Raw genomic sequence first — 14,448 nt, 5'->3', positions numbered from 1 at the left:
CCACAACCTCCCTGCTCCATGGGAGAGCTATTTGTGATCTCAAAGATAAAATGATACAATTTTCCTACATTTTCTTTGATATAATTTTAAGAGATCTAAGTGCAAGTTTCAGAAATGCCATTTAACTTGCGTATTCCATGAATGTCTGAAACATGATACTTACTTGCCTACGAAAAGCAGCAGATTTGATTCTATTGATTAAATGAAGAAGCCACAAATAACCAATAACACTGTGGCCGGAATGTTATCACCATTCACACTGGTAGCATTTTCCCATCCCACTGCAGTTCACTGAGAGATTTGGCTGGCTACCAAATTCTCCGACCTTGCAGTAGCAGGAGCATGGCATGAACAGCAGGTAAGATCGCGCCCTGTACATTTGTACAGGCATTGCAGAAAACTTGAATGTTGTTGCTATAGTGCTGAAGTAGTTCTGGTTTCCAAACCGGTGTAGCATTAATTAAGGGGAGCAGACCGTAATGGATTTCTAATGCATTTGCACAAATTAATCTGTGTAGTCACAATAATGAGAAAGGAGTGAAATGGTATCAAATTAATTTTCTGTAAGTACATCCTTAGGGCACAAAATCTACTTGTTTTATGCCACAATTCAGGGATGGTCATCCAATATTAATAGCTTGTTGACTTAATTTTAAACCAGTAACAAAAGATTATGCTGCCCACTTTTTTTTTAATAATTAGCAGAAATTTGGTATTGCAGTCATTTTCCCATTAATATCCATTGGATAAAATAGACTGAAAGGTTGGTCACAGAAGTAGCTTTGAAGAAATGTCTTTAAAGAGGATAGTGAGATTTAGAGAAGGAATTCCAGGGCTTAGTGCCGAGGCAGCTGAAGGCACAAAGGCAATGGAAATCAAGGATATGGAAAAAGCCAGAACTGGAAGATCACAGATATCCCGCAAGGTTAAAGGCAATATTTACTTTAATTTTTGTTGTTTGCGCAGTCAGTTTTTTTACTTTAATTATTTTTGCGCTGCAGAATATGTGAGGCACTTGGAACAGAACAAGGCCTGTGCAGCACCTTCAAGCTGTTGTGTGGCTGTACAGCTTAGTGGGAAAACTGGTTGCTTCCATGAGGCTGAAGGGCATCTTCTGCACTGTAGTATCCTGGTTGTAAGACCAGAGGTTGTTTCAGATATTGGGGAGGCGTAAAACCATGGAGGATTGGGAACCAGTGAAGGTTAAATGATCTATTAACCTATTTGCATTAGTAACAGTTTCAGAAACCTCCATCTCCCAATTGTTTAATCTCCTTGTAGCCCAGACAACTCCTCATTCCATTTAATTTGTGATGTAACTGATTAGAGTCAGAAAAGGAAATCTTGTGGAGATAGAGGGGGTAAATACTTCAGCAGAAGAGGGGAACGGAGATGTCTAATTTGAAAATAAATAGAAAGAAGAGTGCCATAAGTATGAGTGTCAGTAAAACTGTGGTAGTTTTAAGAGATTTATACTGCATTGTTAAATAATAGAAATAAGGGCTACTTTTAAGTGGGCTTAATGTAGTGTTTCTGTGTAAGGAAGAATAAAGCTATAGTTAGATTCATGCTAGAAAAAGGTGTTTGTATGTGCAAGGGTTTTGGTTTCAATTCAACTGTGCTTTTATTGTGCTTTGGTTGTGGCATGAAAAGTTAAAAAAAACTTTGAGAAGTAAAAGTCATTGCTTAGCAACTGGGGACATCTTTAAAGTAAGAAGGCTTTTCAGGTTTAGTTTTTAGATGGATATATTGCAGTTGAAGATAGGAAGCCGGGGAGTGAACATCTCTCAGTTCTGCCAGGAGAAAAGCTGGCCAGGATGAGGGGGTTGGGCAGCTGAAAAAAGGCAGTCTTCTTAAAGAACCATATAAAGTCCAGATAACTAGGGAATTGGGACTGAAGGAATGACTTAGGAAGACAGAAGTCAAGGGAACAGAGACCAAGAAGTTGAACAAGATACTGTTCAAGAGAGTTCAAGGGGAAAGCAGATAAAGGGCCCGATTTTACCATTGCGTCGCGCCTGTTTTCGGGCGCGGAAACTTGGTAAAATCGAGCGTGAGGCGATTAGCGCGATGCGCGTCCGCACAGATGCCCACTTTACCAAGGCCCAAAAATGGCTGTGATCCGAACCGTGCCCGAAAGGGGAGCAACGGCAATTTAAACGCATTTGCATGCATTTAAATTGAATTAATGGGCTGCCCGCCCAACGTTACCAGCCTTTCCCCCTTTACCACTGCGTTCGCGCGTCCAGATTCAGCGCAAAACAGACATGCTCGGCAAAGGTCTGTTTCGGGCCCTCCAGCTTCTGAAGAGGTAAGTTCAGAGCTTCCAGCGGCTCTCTTACTCAGATCAGTGGTGGTGGGGGGGGGGGGGGGGGGGGGGCGTGGAGGGAGGTGGATCAGATCATTCTCTGGTGAGGGGGGGGGAGGAGGGAGGCCAGATCATTCTCTAGTGGGGGAGAGGGAGAAGGGAGGCCAGATCGCTCTCTGGGGGCGGGGGGTGGGGAGGGAGGCCCAATTATTCTCTGGTGGGGGGGGGTGGAGGCCTGATCGTTCTCTGGTTCGGGGGGTGTGGGGGGCGGCCAGAAGGTCCCCCCCCCAAATGGAGGGACCACTGCCACTATGCGGGCGATCGGTGGAGGGAAAGTGGGGCAGAAGGTCGCGATCGGTCTGGGTAGCCGGGGGTGGGGGGAGGTGGGGGCGTGGATCAAGGGGACGATTATGTTGTGGGGGTGGGGTGATGTCTGTGGGGGCCGCTTTATCCACTTTTTGCGACCCGGGAGCGATGTGACGGGTGCGTTTTTCAAATTTCTTTTTTCACTGCGCATGTGCAGTTCAAAGCTCCGATTGGAGCAGCAGCATTTCAGGTGCGATAAGCCCCGCCCACAGCGCGATTCAGACCCGCAATCTTTTTTTTCAGGCTAAGTGCATATGGGGGCGCCTGAGAACAGAATTCAAGTCGGATCTGAATTGCGCCCAGATCCAGCACTTAGAATGAAAATGGTAAAATGGGGCCCAAAGTGTTCTAATTTGAAGAAGTAGCTGCAGTAACCAGATTTATAGTGGAAAAGCAGACTTTGGAAGTAAATCAAAAATTTGGTGCCATCTTAATACACTCTGGGAATCAATAGTTAAAATAATTATGAAGAGTTAAGACAAAAGGAATCCTGAAGGGAGAGATGCAAACCTGGAAGTGAATCATTTATGGAAGCAGCTGAGGGAAAGCATTGGTTAAAAGAAGATTTGAAAGCGTGTATTTTTGAAAGTGGAATTTGAAATCACTCATGTGGAAGCTGACTTCAGTGAGACAAGATGGCTCATGGTATAAGAATCATCTGGGGGGAGTTAGAGGAAAAATCCACAGAAATTCACTTGGGTTCAGAATGGAGTGTGTCTGACCACAGCCAGCCTGCGTGTTTCAAGGGACTGTGTATTACTGAGACCATTATAGCCTAAGATATACTTTGTAACCTGTGTTAACCTTGACATCTGTGTATATTTGTGAAGATAAGGGGACAGTAAAGGAGTCATGTGTCATAATCAATTGTTGCATGTTTAATACATGTTTTTTTTTCCTTGTTGTTAAAACTAATTAGTGGTCCTGTGACTCAATTTTTCCATGTTTTCTAAAAGAAAAGTAAAAGTTACGGTATTTTGAACCAGGGTTCCATTCTGGAATCTATCAGTCATAACATCAACTGAGATTGTAACAAAAGTGGGATTTCAAAACATGGAGAAAGGATTATTGGATGCTGGTTATTAATAATTCACTGGGGGTTTTGAAATCATAGAATCCCACAGTGCAGAAGGAGGCCATTCAGCCCATGGAGTTTGTACTGAACACAATCCCACTGAGGCCCCAACCCCACAACCCACGCATTTATCCTAGCTAGTCCCCCTGACACTTAAGGGGCAATTTAGCATGGCCAATCCACCTAACTCGCACATCTTCGGACTGTGGAAGGAAATCGGAGCACCTGAAGGAAGCTCACGCAGACACGAGGAGAATGTGCAAACTGCACACAGACAGTGACCCAAGCCGGCAATCGAACGCGGGTCCCTGCCACCGTGAGGCAGCAGTGCTAACTACTGGGCGGCACGGTAGCACAGTGGTTAGCACTGCTGCTTCACAGCTCCAGGGACCTGGGTTCGATTCCCGGCTTGGGTCGCTGTCTGTGTGGAGTTTGCACGTTCTCCCCGTGTCTGCGTGGGTTTCCTCCGGGTGCTCCAGTTTCCTCCCACAGTCCAAAGATGTGCGGGTTAGGTTGATTGGCCATGCTAAAATTGCCCCTTAGTGTCCGGAGATGCGTAGGTTAGAGGGATTAGTGGGTAAATATGTAGGGATATGGGGGTAGGGCCTGGGTGGGATTGTGGTCGGTGCAGACTCGATGGGCCAAATGGCCTCTTTCTGTGCTGTAGGGTTTCTATGATTTCTACTGTGCCATCCATGTAGAATGGGGTTAGAAATTGCTAAGACGTCCCTAAAGATGTAAGATTTAACTCTGACCAGTTTACACAAAGTAAGCAAGAGTCGGTTAACTGAATTGGAAGATGAACTGGGATGGGATGAGGGCAGGAGGGGTGGTCCTTGTTCCTTTAAGGGATGGAAGCCCCAAGTGCAGACAGTTGGCTGCCTGATGACCATCAAATGCAGCCGGGGCCTCCGTGACCAGCTGAGGCAGGGTTGCCCATGACATTCTGGCAGTTGGATCGAACCAGTGTTACCCCATAAAACCCCAACCTTTGATTCTGACCAGCTCTGAATTCAACCATGAGGCAGCAAATAAGGACAACTGAAATGTGTTGAGGAAAAAACAAATTTATACAACCTTTTTATCACAGGAAGGTGCCTCATTGTTTTGAAATAAGTATCCTCTTTATAGTTATTTGGACTGTTCAGTTGAATGAACATTTGTTAGGTTCAAAACATTAAATGCTGTGGAAAAAGTGAACGTTTCAAAATAATCCAGAAAAGTGAGACATTTAAATGAATGAAAAGCAAATTTAAAATTAAAATAGGGAGAGCTTTTTTAATTGAATAATGAATTTTGGAAGCAACCTGTTGGATGGGAAAGAGAAGTAAAAATATTAGGGATATAATATCAAAATGTAAAGGTATAAGAGAGATGTGCTTCAGTGGGTGAATGGTCCTTCTTCATGTGCTGGTATCAATTCAAGGAAACACACTGAAAATTCCTACCTTTTTGATGGCAATCTGTCTTCTGAGTTGCCTGCACCTTAAACGATGTCGACAAGCATATTGAAGCAACATGCTGGCGAAGAATTTATGCATGGTCTAATCAGACTAGTATGTGTTGGCAGTAATGTGTGTTTGATGATGCTACTTCCTGGTCTGTTTAAATCAAAAGTTTCTTTCCAATTGCACGACAGTTTTATTTTTGCTCCCCCGTCATCTGTTTATAAATCCAGTCAGTATGATAAATGTAACTGTTAAATTGTGTTTGGTAATTAAATAGACCCACTGTGCAGGTAAAGTGTCACGTTGCGCAAAAAAGAAATTCGCATAAACAAATCCCGTGAAGAAACTCGAGAACGAGGGTCATTCAGATTGTACAATGTGTCTGAACACATTGTAAGTGGAAATGTCTGTAAACTTAACCAAACAAGGTCTGCATAAATAGTGTCAGCGGCCCCGGGAGGAGGGGGAAGAGAGTGGATTGGGCCTTTTTATTCTGCACTTTGTGCATGATGTATGTTTACATTTTCTGACAGAATAAGAACGGTTCATCCTTTAATGCCAGCCATCTGCTTTAATTGTTGGTCCAGGAGAGGATTAATTGACACTTGCCCTTTTAATCCTCTAGAATCTGTGGAGGAACTGCAACCTGAATTGATCACTTTCCTCTATCAGCTGACGGAGGGAGCAGCCGATCGCAGCTATGGCCTGAATGTTGCCAAGCTAGCAAGTATCCCAGAGGAAGTGCTGAAGAAAGCCACTCAGAAATCCAAGGAGTTGGAAGGCTTGATGGACACTAAGAGGTACGATAAACTTGAAGTGAGGAAAGTTGAAGATGGCTTGCAGAAATTCACAAAGAGGTTTCTGCAGATTATTTTAAATCTTTACCTTTTAATTGTCATGCACAATGCCCCCAAATTACATGCACCCGTATCCATTTGACAAAATACAAATTTTCAGAACTTGAGTTTAGTTAATGTTGGAATGTGTGGCCGTTTCTGACGCCTTTCCTGACTATTCTCACACAAGAGTTTAGTGATTGGGATTTTACATCGGTTTATCATTAAACCACCATTCAGTCAGCATTATGCTGACAATAAGTAAACATACCTGATTTTTGTTACATTAAATATTTTGAACTTAATTTGTTTCAATAGATATTTGGCTGGACTAGAATGATAGCTGATATAATAGCTTTTACAGCATTTACAGCTGTTCATTTAAATCTGTTTACCTCCAAATCCCGTTTAAAGTTTAATAGTATCACAAGTAGGCTTACATTAACACTGCTTGAAGTTACTGTGAAAATCCCCTAGTCGCCACACTCCAGTGCCTGTTCGGGTACACTGAGGGAGACTTTAGCATGGCCAATACACCTAACCAACATGTCTTTTAGAATGTGGGAGGAAACCAGAGCACCCGGAGGAAACCCACACAGACACGGGGAGAACGTGCAGACTCCCCACAGACAGTGACCCAAGCCAGGAATCGAACCCGGGTCCCTGGCGCTGAGAGGCAGCAGTGCTAACCACCGTGCCGCCTGTAATCGATTCTGCTTCCACTATTGTTTTTCATTGGATGTTGCAAGTCCCAACGATGTCTTGTAGTAAATAATACTCCTCTCTCCCTCCTTTTTAGTGTTCTTAAATTTTTGCCTCCCAGTTATTAAATCACCAACTAATGGAAGTTTTTTCAAACTAACCTTGGAACAAAATACTTCATAATTTGATCACCTCTATTGATCTGCTCTTAACCACTCAGCACGAATGAAAAGAGTTTTTGTAGTCTCTCCTTCTAATTGAACTTCTGGGCCTGGAGTCTCCATTTTGGTGGCAATTGTTTTGTGTCTCAGATTGCTCAAAATCAGCTTACCCAGCGCAGAAGATTGCAGAACTTTCAAGTAATGATTGCATACTGTGCTACTTGAGTTTCTGTCATCTTTTGCACTCGGTTTACAAAAGGTTGTGCTGGATGCAGGGCCTGTCCACAAAACTGGCCATGCCACCAGAGTGAATTAATCTCCATAAGAAGTTTCCACTCGTTTGTCGGCCTTTGAAGAGGGTCTAAAAATTAAGGTGGTCCTTTTGGCCACATAGGCACTAATATTGGCATTTTGAGGCATTACAGTGTACACTTTTCTAATTTATTAAGAAACTGGCTCCTGTATTTCAACATAGTCAGAAAATGGTCCTTTAATTTTTTTCAAAAGTAATTTTCATTTATTTAAAACCAGATAACTCGCCAACGGTGAATTGAAAAAGCTAATTTCTTGTGATAAGTCCATTTTTGAGCTGTGTTAATCAAACCTTATTAAGTTGCCATTCTTCAATACAAGGAAGAATTTACATTACAAAAACATGACATTCCACAACACTGCCCAATTGCACTGGTACAGGACAGATTTTGCATTGGCAATATGTAAATGAGTTTGAACAGAATCTCAGGGAAAAAGAAACCTGTCTGAAAACTGGCACAGTTTTAGATTCTCTCATTTGTATGCAAAGCATAAAATTAAACATCAGATATTTTTTATTCAAATCAGCATTAGTCTATGCAGAGAAAGGACTAAGCTTGTAGTCAATACTGATCTATAATTCTGCATTATCTCAAATTATTCTACGTTCTTGGCAGTCAGCTACTAGATGTATTTAAGTCAAACATTTGCACGGTAATTATTGCTATTCTGATATTCTCATGGACTAATTTATAATCATGGGTAGAATTCTCAAAAAAAAATGACTAAGTGTCATCTCCAGCGGGAAAAGCGGTGAGAGTTCCATTGGATGGGTCAGTGCAATCCATCACAGTTCACCCACACTTAGTTATTTTCTTGGAGATTGGGAAGATTCCTGCCGGAAAACGGATATGTGGGATCTGAAGGCACCAGAAAGACCGGTTCCTCACAGACCCCTTTTTAAAGAGTGCCCCAATCTCAGAGTAAAGTTGAAGGTCCCCCTCCCTTTCCCACAAACATTGCAACCCCCTGCAGACAGCCCCCCACACCCCCCTGCCCACATGAGCATCAGGGTGGCCTGGCCCCTGCCACCCACCCCCCCCCCCGCCACCATCCAGCCATCATCTCAGGCATCAAGACCACACCCCCATCACTAGCATCGAACCCCCCCCCACCCAGGTTGGCAACGCCAGGGTGCTGGGGGCAGTGCTATGCCATGTCCTTGACAGCCCAGGGGCTACAATGTCCTCCATGCCCTCCCTGGCATGTCCACCTTGCCTGGTATTGGTTTGTGGCCCTCTAATTTGGCAGTACTGGTCATTAAATCAGCAATTTCGCCAAAGATACAGCAGACCGCTTGGGATAAGAAATGGAAGAGTGTTGCACTAATAATCAGACATTTTGGACTAAGGTGCTAACTCTGAAGGATAACCACCATTTCTCATACTTTGATGGATTTTCAGACATGCTTGCTCACTTTTGCCAACATTTCACACAGGCACATAGGGTAAATATGTGGGGTTACGGGGATAGGGTGGGATTGTTGTCAGTGCAGGCTCGATGGGCCATATGCACTTTGGGGAGTCTATATCCCCATTGTTGACAGTTCTGAGTTAATGGTGCTTTTTTCAGGTGTATTAACGTGGCTGAGTTGTGATGGTCTTTTGAAATTGTTCCAAACCTTGTCACCAAAAAAGTATTCCATCTGCCCTGTGGACATGAGTAAATCAAGCAATCATAATGCAGATTTTCAATTCCAGAATCCTCTATATTGTTGCTGGACGTTAAGCGATAATTAACAGCCTTTTTATTTTTTTAAATGTAAGTGCCAGTCTAATGGGTTGTGTATGTTGCTACAAAATATTACCTCAGTGCTGAGGTAACTGAGTGGAGGTGTTGATGGCTCCCTGGTCTGCTGCCTCCAAGGTGCTGCCAGCCTCCTGACGTGCTGAGTGTGGGTGCCTGCCTGTTTAACAATGGGAATATCCTCGTGGGGTCTCTGTGTGCATATTCATTTCCAGTTAAACTGCTGCACAAAATTATGACAGCTACTTAACAGCAAAAGCATCTTTTTAATGTGGTTTTTAATTAGCTCTTCATGCAATGCCACTCAACTTCACCAGCCCAGAAAAGGGATGTTTAAACAGTGCCGTCTCCTTCATGCTGGGAGTAAAATCATGTTAGAAATGTTTCTAGTTTAAAATGTTTCCAGTTTTTATTTCACTTTCACATCCCTCGTTCATTATCCTCTCTCATTCCAATATATTTCTCTCTTAATTGCTCCCTCCATGCCTGATTAAACTTTAATTCAGCCTCCATTTCCGTCATTGTTGTTTCTTTCACAATCCTTAGATTTCATTAGCTAAGGAGATAGATTGTTGGTCTCACTATTCTCCCAAGTCCCTGACTGCCCCATTGCCCCAATTTATCAGCTCGCACTTCCTGCAAGTTAGAGGGCAAAATAATTTCGATCTGAGAGGGTGATTTGATTTGATTTATTATTGTCGCATGTATTAGTATACAATGAAAAGTATTGTTTCTTGCGTGCTAAACAGACACAGCATATCGTTCATAGAGTAGGAAAGGAGAGAGCGCAGAATGTAGTGTTGCAGCTCATAGCTAGGGCGTAGAGAAAGATCAACTTAATGTGAGGTAGGTCCATTCAAAAGTCTGATGGCAGCAGAGAAGAAGTTGGTACGTATCTTCAGACTTTTGTACCTTTTAGTGAGGGTAAAAGTCTAACTAATGAGGCATTTTGCCAGATGTCCCACTCCAGTAAATACTGGGACAGTGTGATTTTATCAAATCTGTTTGATAGATTAATAGTAACTGAAGGTGTCTTGTCAGTATCATCGTGAAGATTCGACCTTCTCAACCTTGCCCCTCGGCTGAGGTGTGGTGATCCTCAGGTTAAATCATCACCCATCAGCTCTCCCCCTCAAAGGGGAGGGCAGTCTATGTCATCTGCGACTTTTCCTTTTCCCAATTGTATCATGACGATGGTTAAGATAATATTTACCCGAAGGGCTAGTAGATTCAAAAAACACCATCATTTTCTGTAAGTTATATTTCATGCGAATGTCTGCTAGATTGTGAAGCCCGAGTATCCACATATGTTTAATTAGTAGCTAAATTTTCAGTGTTCCTCCTAATGGCAATTAAAATGCAATGTTGAAATTACATCGTGTTTCTGCTCTTGTGTAATGATGGTCACTCATGTTAGGCATGAACGCGGTTCTGTACAGAAGAATTACTCAGTGGTTCACAGTTTGGAAGATTACGCTGTTAGTATCCACAGCATTCAGTAGGTTTAGGGATGTTTCAGATATATGTGACAATTAGGCTCATGCAGTTATTATTTAATGCAGTTTGAATAAATTGATTAAATGTCGCATCGGCAAAATGTTTAAATATGCTTCTGTTTTCAGCGTAAGAATTTAGTTCATCTATTTTTGTTTGAGGGTCTCTTATATGAAAAATCACAACTGTACCATCCAAATGAGGCCAAAAGGTCTTCACCGCTAAAGCTGCTCAAACACAACGCTTACTGAAAAAATAACATTCCCTTTACATTACATAACCCATTATTGCACACACTCTAACACTGCCAGTTCTCTCTAATGAACAATTGTTACACATCATAGTAAGTAGTCGCTTTAGAAATTGAATGCACTCTCACTGTGATTCTTTCACGCTGGCATCATTGAGCATCTTCTAGCTGAGTACTACCTCCACAAACAACAGTCCATGGAAACAAAAAAAAGGGACGGTAAATCAAAAACCTGATGTTAATACAGGCTCACAACAAAGTAAAAGTTGTATAAGTAGAGCACTCAATCGCGGGCTGTATGGACAGATTGTTCTGCTCATGAAAGTACCACAGTCTCTTTGGTGCTTATGAATTATTCAGTACCCCTCACCCAGGGGTCAAATTTGCATTCAACATCTCTAAAGTTTTCGGTCTGAGCCAGAACAGACAGCTCGTTCTCAGTTGGTTAAGCGATCACATTCTGGACTTGTTTTCTTAATCTTGAAAGGCAGGATCAGCTACATCCTCTGACTCCATGCATTTTTTTAAGGACATGGATCTGGTGAACCAGTTGGACTTTATTTCTCCCTTACTGCTGAAGAATCGCCACCAAAGCCTTGGTGGGAAAGACAGTTAGCATGCTATATACCTCTGAGAATTTTTCCTATGCTATCAAGATATGCTATAGAATCTGCTTGTAGTGATGTCGATGTAAAGATAAAAGGTTGGTTACTGTCCCACACTATTGTTAATACAAAAGCAGACAGCATGAAGATTTTATTCCTTCTACTTTGCAATTTCCAAATAGAGAGTGATGCACTATCAATCAAGCAAAGACTAGTTTGTATGCAAGAACAAATAGGCTTTTATTCGCAAAAGACTTGGAGCACACCCATGCTGATGAACTGGTCCAGAAACTGAGGCAGGGGGGTGGGGAGCAGTCACCTTTATACCTGGACCGGGGGGGAGGAGTCTCAGGCAGGGCCGGCAGGGGCATGTCCAGGCATGTCACACACACACACAGGCAATAAGCTTAACAGTGGTTTACCACATTCACCCCCTGCTTTTAAAAAAGAGTCCGGCGGGGGTGAGGTGGGTGGAATGATATTTACAGAATTACAAATTTACAAATTCAGTCTCTCTGGAGGCTTGATCTGCCGCTGCGACCGCCGTAGTGCCGGTTGTGGTGTCGGTTCCGGTGGCCGCCGTGTTGGTTCAGGCGCCAGGCCGTAGTCGCTCGAGTTGTCTGTAGTCCCTTCCGATTGTCGGATGCATGGTGGCGGCTCCTGGGGCTCAGGCGTGCTGTATACGGGGGTTGGGAGTGTGGGGTTGTGGGTCGTTGTAGTTCCTGGGGCACCCGCGGGTGCCAGGTCTCGAATGGAGGCCGTGTCCTCCCGTCCGTCGGGGTACGCCACATAGGCATACTGGGGGTTGGCATGGAGGAGCTGGACCCTTTCGACTAGGGGGTCCGACTTATGGGTCCTCACATGCTTCCGGAGCAGGACAGGGCCTGGGGATGTCAGCCACGATGGTAGTGAGGTCCCTGAGGAGGACTTCCTGGGGAAAACAAACATTCTTTCGTGAGGGGTAGCATTGGTAGCTGTGCAAAGGAGTGATCTAATCAAGTGTAGTGCATCAGGGAGGACCTCTTGCCAGCGGGTGACTGGAGGACCTTTAGACCTCAGAGCTAGTAAAACGGCCTTCCAAACTGTCACATTCTCCCTCTCTACCTGTCCGTTCCCCCTGGGGTTGTAGCTGGTGGTCCTACTCGAGGCTATGCCTTTGGAGAGCAGGTACTGTCGCAGCTCATCACTCATAAAGGAGGTTCCCGGTCGCTAAGGATATAGCTAGGGAAACCGAACAGGGTGAAGAGGCTGTGCAGGGCCCTGACGACCGTGGCCGAGGTCTTATCCGGGCAGGGAATAGCGAAGGGGAAACGTGAATATTTGTCAAAGACGTTGAAGAAGTATATGTTGTGGTCAGAAGAGGGGAGGGGCCTTTGAAGTCGACGCTTAGGCGTTTGAAAGGGCGGGTGGCCTTTATGAGGTGTGCTCTGTCTGGCCGATAGAAGTGCAGCTTGCACTCTGCGCAGACCTGGCAGTGTCTGGTTATAGACCTGACTTCCTCAGTGGAGTAGGGCAGGTTATGGGCTTTATTGAAGTGAAAAAACCTGGTGACCCCCGGGTGGCAGAGGTCGTTGTGGAGAGTCTGCAATTGGTCTATTTGTGCGCTGGCACATATTCCCCGGGACAGGGCGTATGGGGGCTCATTGAACTTCCCGGGCCGGAATAAGATGTCGTAATTGTAGGTGGAAAGCTCCATTCTCCACCTCAATATTTTATCATTTTTGATCTTGCCCCGCTGCGTGTTATTAAACATGAATGCAACTGACCGTTGGTCCGTGAGTAGGGTGAATCGTTTACCAGCTAAGTAGTGGCGCCAGTGCCGTACAGCTTCCACTGTGGCTTGGGCCTCCTTCTCGACAGAGGAGTGTCGAATTTCAGGGCCTTGGAGGGTTCATGAGAAGAAGGCCACGGGTCTGCCCGCCTGGTTAAGGGTGGTGGCTAGGGCGAAGTCAGACGCATCCCTCTCCACCTGGAACGGGATGGATTCGTCTACAGCGTGCATCGTGGCCTTCGCGATGTCTGCTTTGATGCGGTCGAAGGCCAGGCGGGCCTCTGCCATCAGGGGAAAATAGGTGGATTTGATGAGCGGACGAGCTTTATCCGCATAATTGGGGACCCACTGGGCGTAATACGAGAAGAAGCCCAGGCATCTCCTCAGTGCTTTGAGGCTGGTGGGGAGGGGAAGTTCCAGGAGGGGATGGATGCGGTCGGGATCGGGACCGATGACCCCGTTTTCCACAACACAACCAAGGATGGCGAGGCGGCGTGTGCGGAATACGCACTTCACATTATAGGTCAGATTTAGGAGAGTGGCGGTATGGAGGAATTTGTGGAGGTTGGCGTCGTGGTCCTGCTGACCATGGCCGCAGATGGTGACGTTATCCAGGTACGGGAAAGTGGCCCGCAGCCTGTTCTGGTCTACCATTCGGTCCATCTCACGCTGGAAAACCGAGACCCCGTTGGTGACGCTGAAGGGGACCCTAAGGAAGTGATAGAGGCGGCCATCCGCCTCGAAGGCAGTATATTGGCGGTCTTCCGGGCGGATAGGGAGCTGCTGGTATGCAGATTTTAAGTTGATGGTGGAGAACACCCGATATTGCGCAATCTGATTAACCATGTCAGAGATGCGGGGAAGGGGGTACGCGTCCAGCTGCGTGTAGCGATTAATGGTCTGACTGTAGTCAATGACCATGCGATGTTTCTCCCCAGTCTTAACTACTACTACTTGGACTCTCCAGGGGCTGGTACTGGCCTTGATGATCCCCTCCCCTAGGAGCTGTTGTACTTCGGACCTGATAAAAGCCCTGTCTCCAGCACTGTACCGTCTGCTCTTGGTGGCGATGGGCTTGCAGTTGGGGGTGAGATTTTCAAACAGTGAGGGAGGGGCGACTTTAAGGGTCGAGAGGTTGCAGGTGGTGCGCGGTGGGCGATCTAAGAACTGGTGGATTGCAAACAGAGAGCGGGGGAAAAGGCCCATTACACTCCATGGTGACGCTCTTAAGGTGACACAGGGAATCTAGCCCCAGGAGTACGGCAGCGCAGAGTTGTGGCAGCATGAGGAGCCTGATGTTTTTGTACACTGTGCCCCGTACAGTCAGGGTTGCCACGCAGTACCCGAGGACACCCACCGAGTGGGACTTTGAAG

General features: G+C 45.1%; 1 protein-coding gene across 1 annotated transcript in view; it reads left to right on the top strand.

Moving 5' to 3' along the window:
- The window catches only part of msh3 (mutS homolog 3 (E. coli)), a 278,450-nt gene that overhangs the window by 250,525 nt on the left and 13,477 nt on the right, over positions 1 to 14,448 (top strand). Inside the window, exon 22 of the mRNA XM_078213881.1 lies at positions 5,823 to 5,997. Coding sequence (XP_078070007.1) covers positions 5,823 to 5,997 — 175 coding nt within the window. The remainder of the gene's footprint in view (positions 1 to 5,822; positions 5,998 to 14,448) is intronic.

Source organism: Mustelus asterias, chromosome 6 (assembly GCF_964213995.1).
Source record: "Mustelus asterias chromosome 6, sMusAst1.hap1.1, whole genome shotgun sequence".
In the NCBI taxonomy this organism is placed as follows: domain Eukaryota; kingdom Metazoa; phylum Chordata; class Chondrichthyes; order Carcharhiniformes; family Triakidae; genus Mustelus; species Mustelus asterias.
Note: the sequence above shows the minus strand (reverse complement) of the source record. Positions and strands in the feature narration are given on the sequence as shown.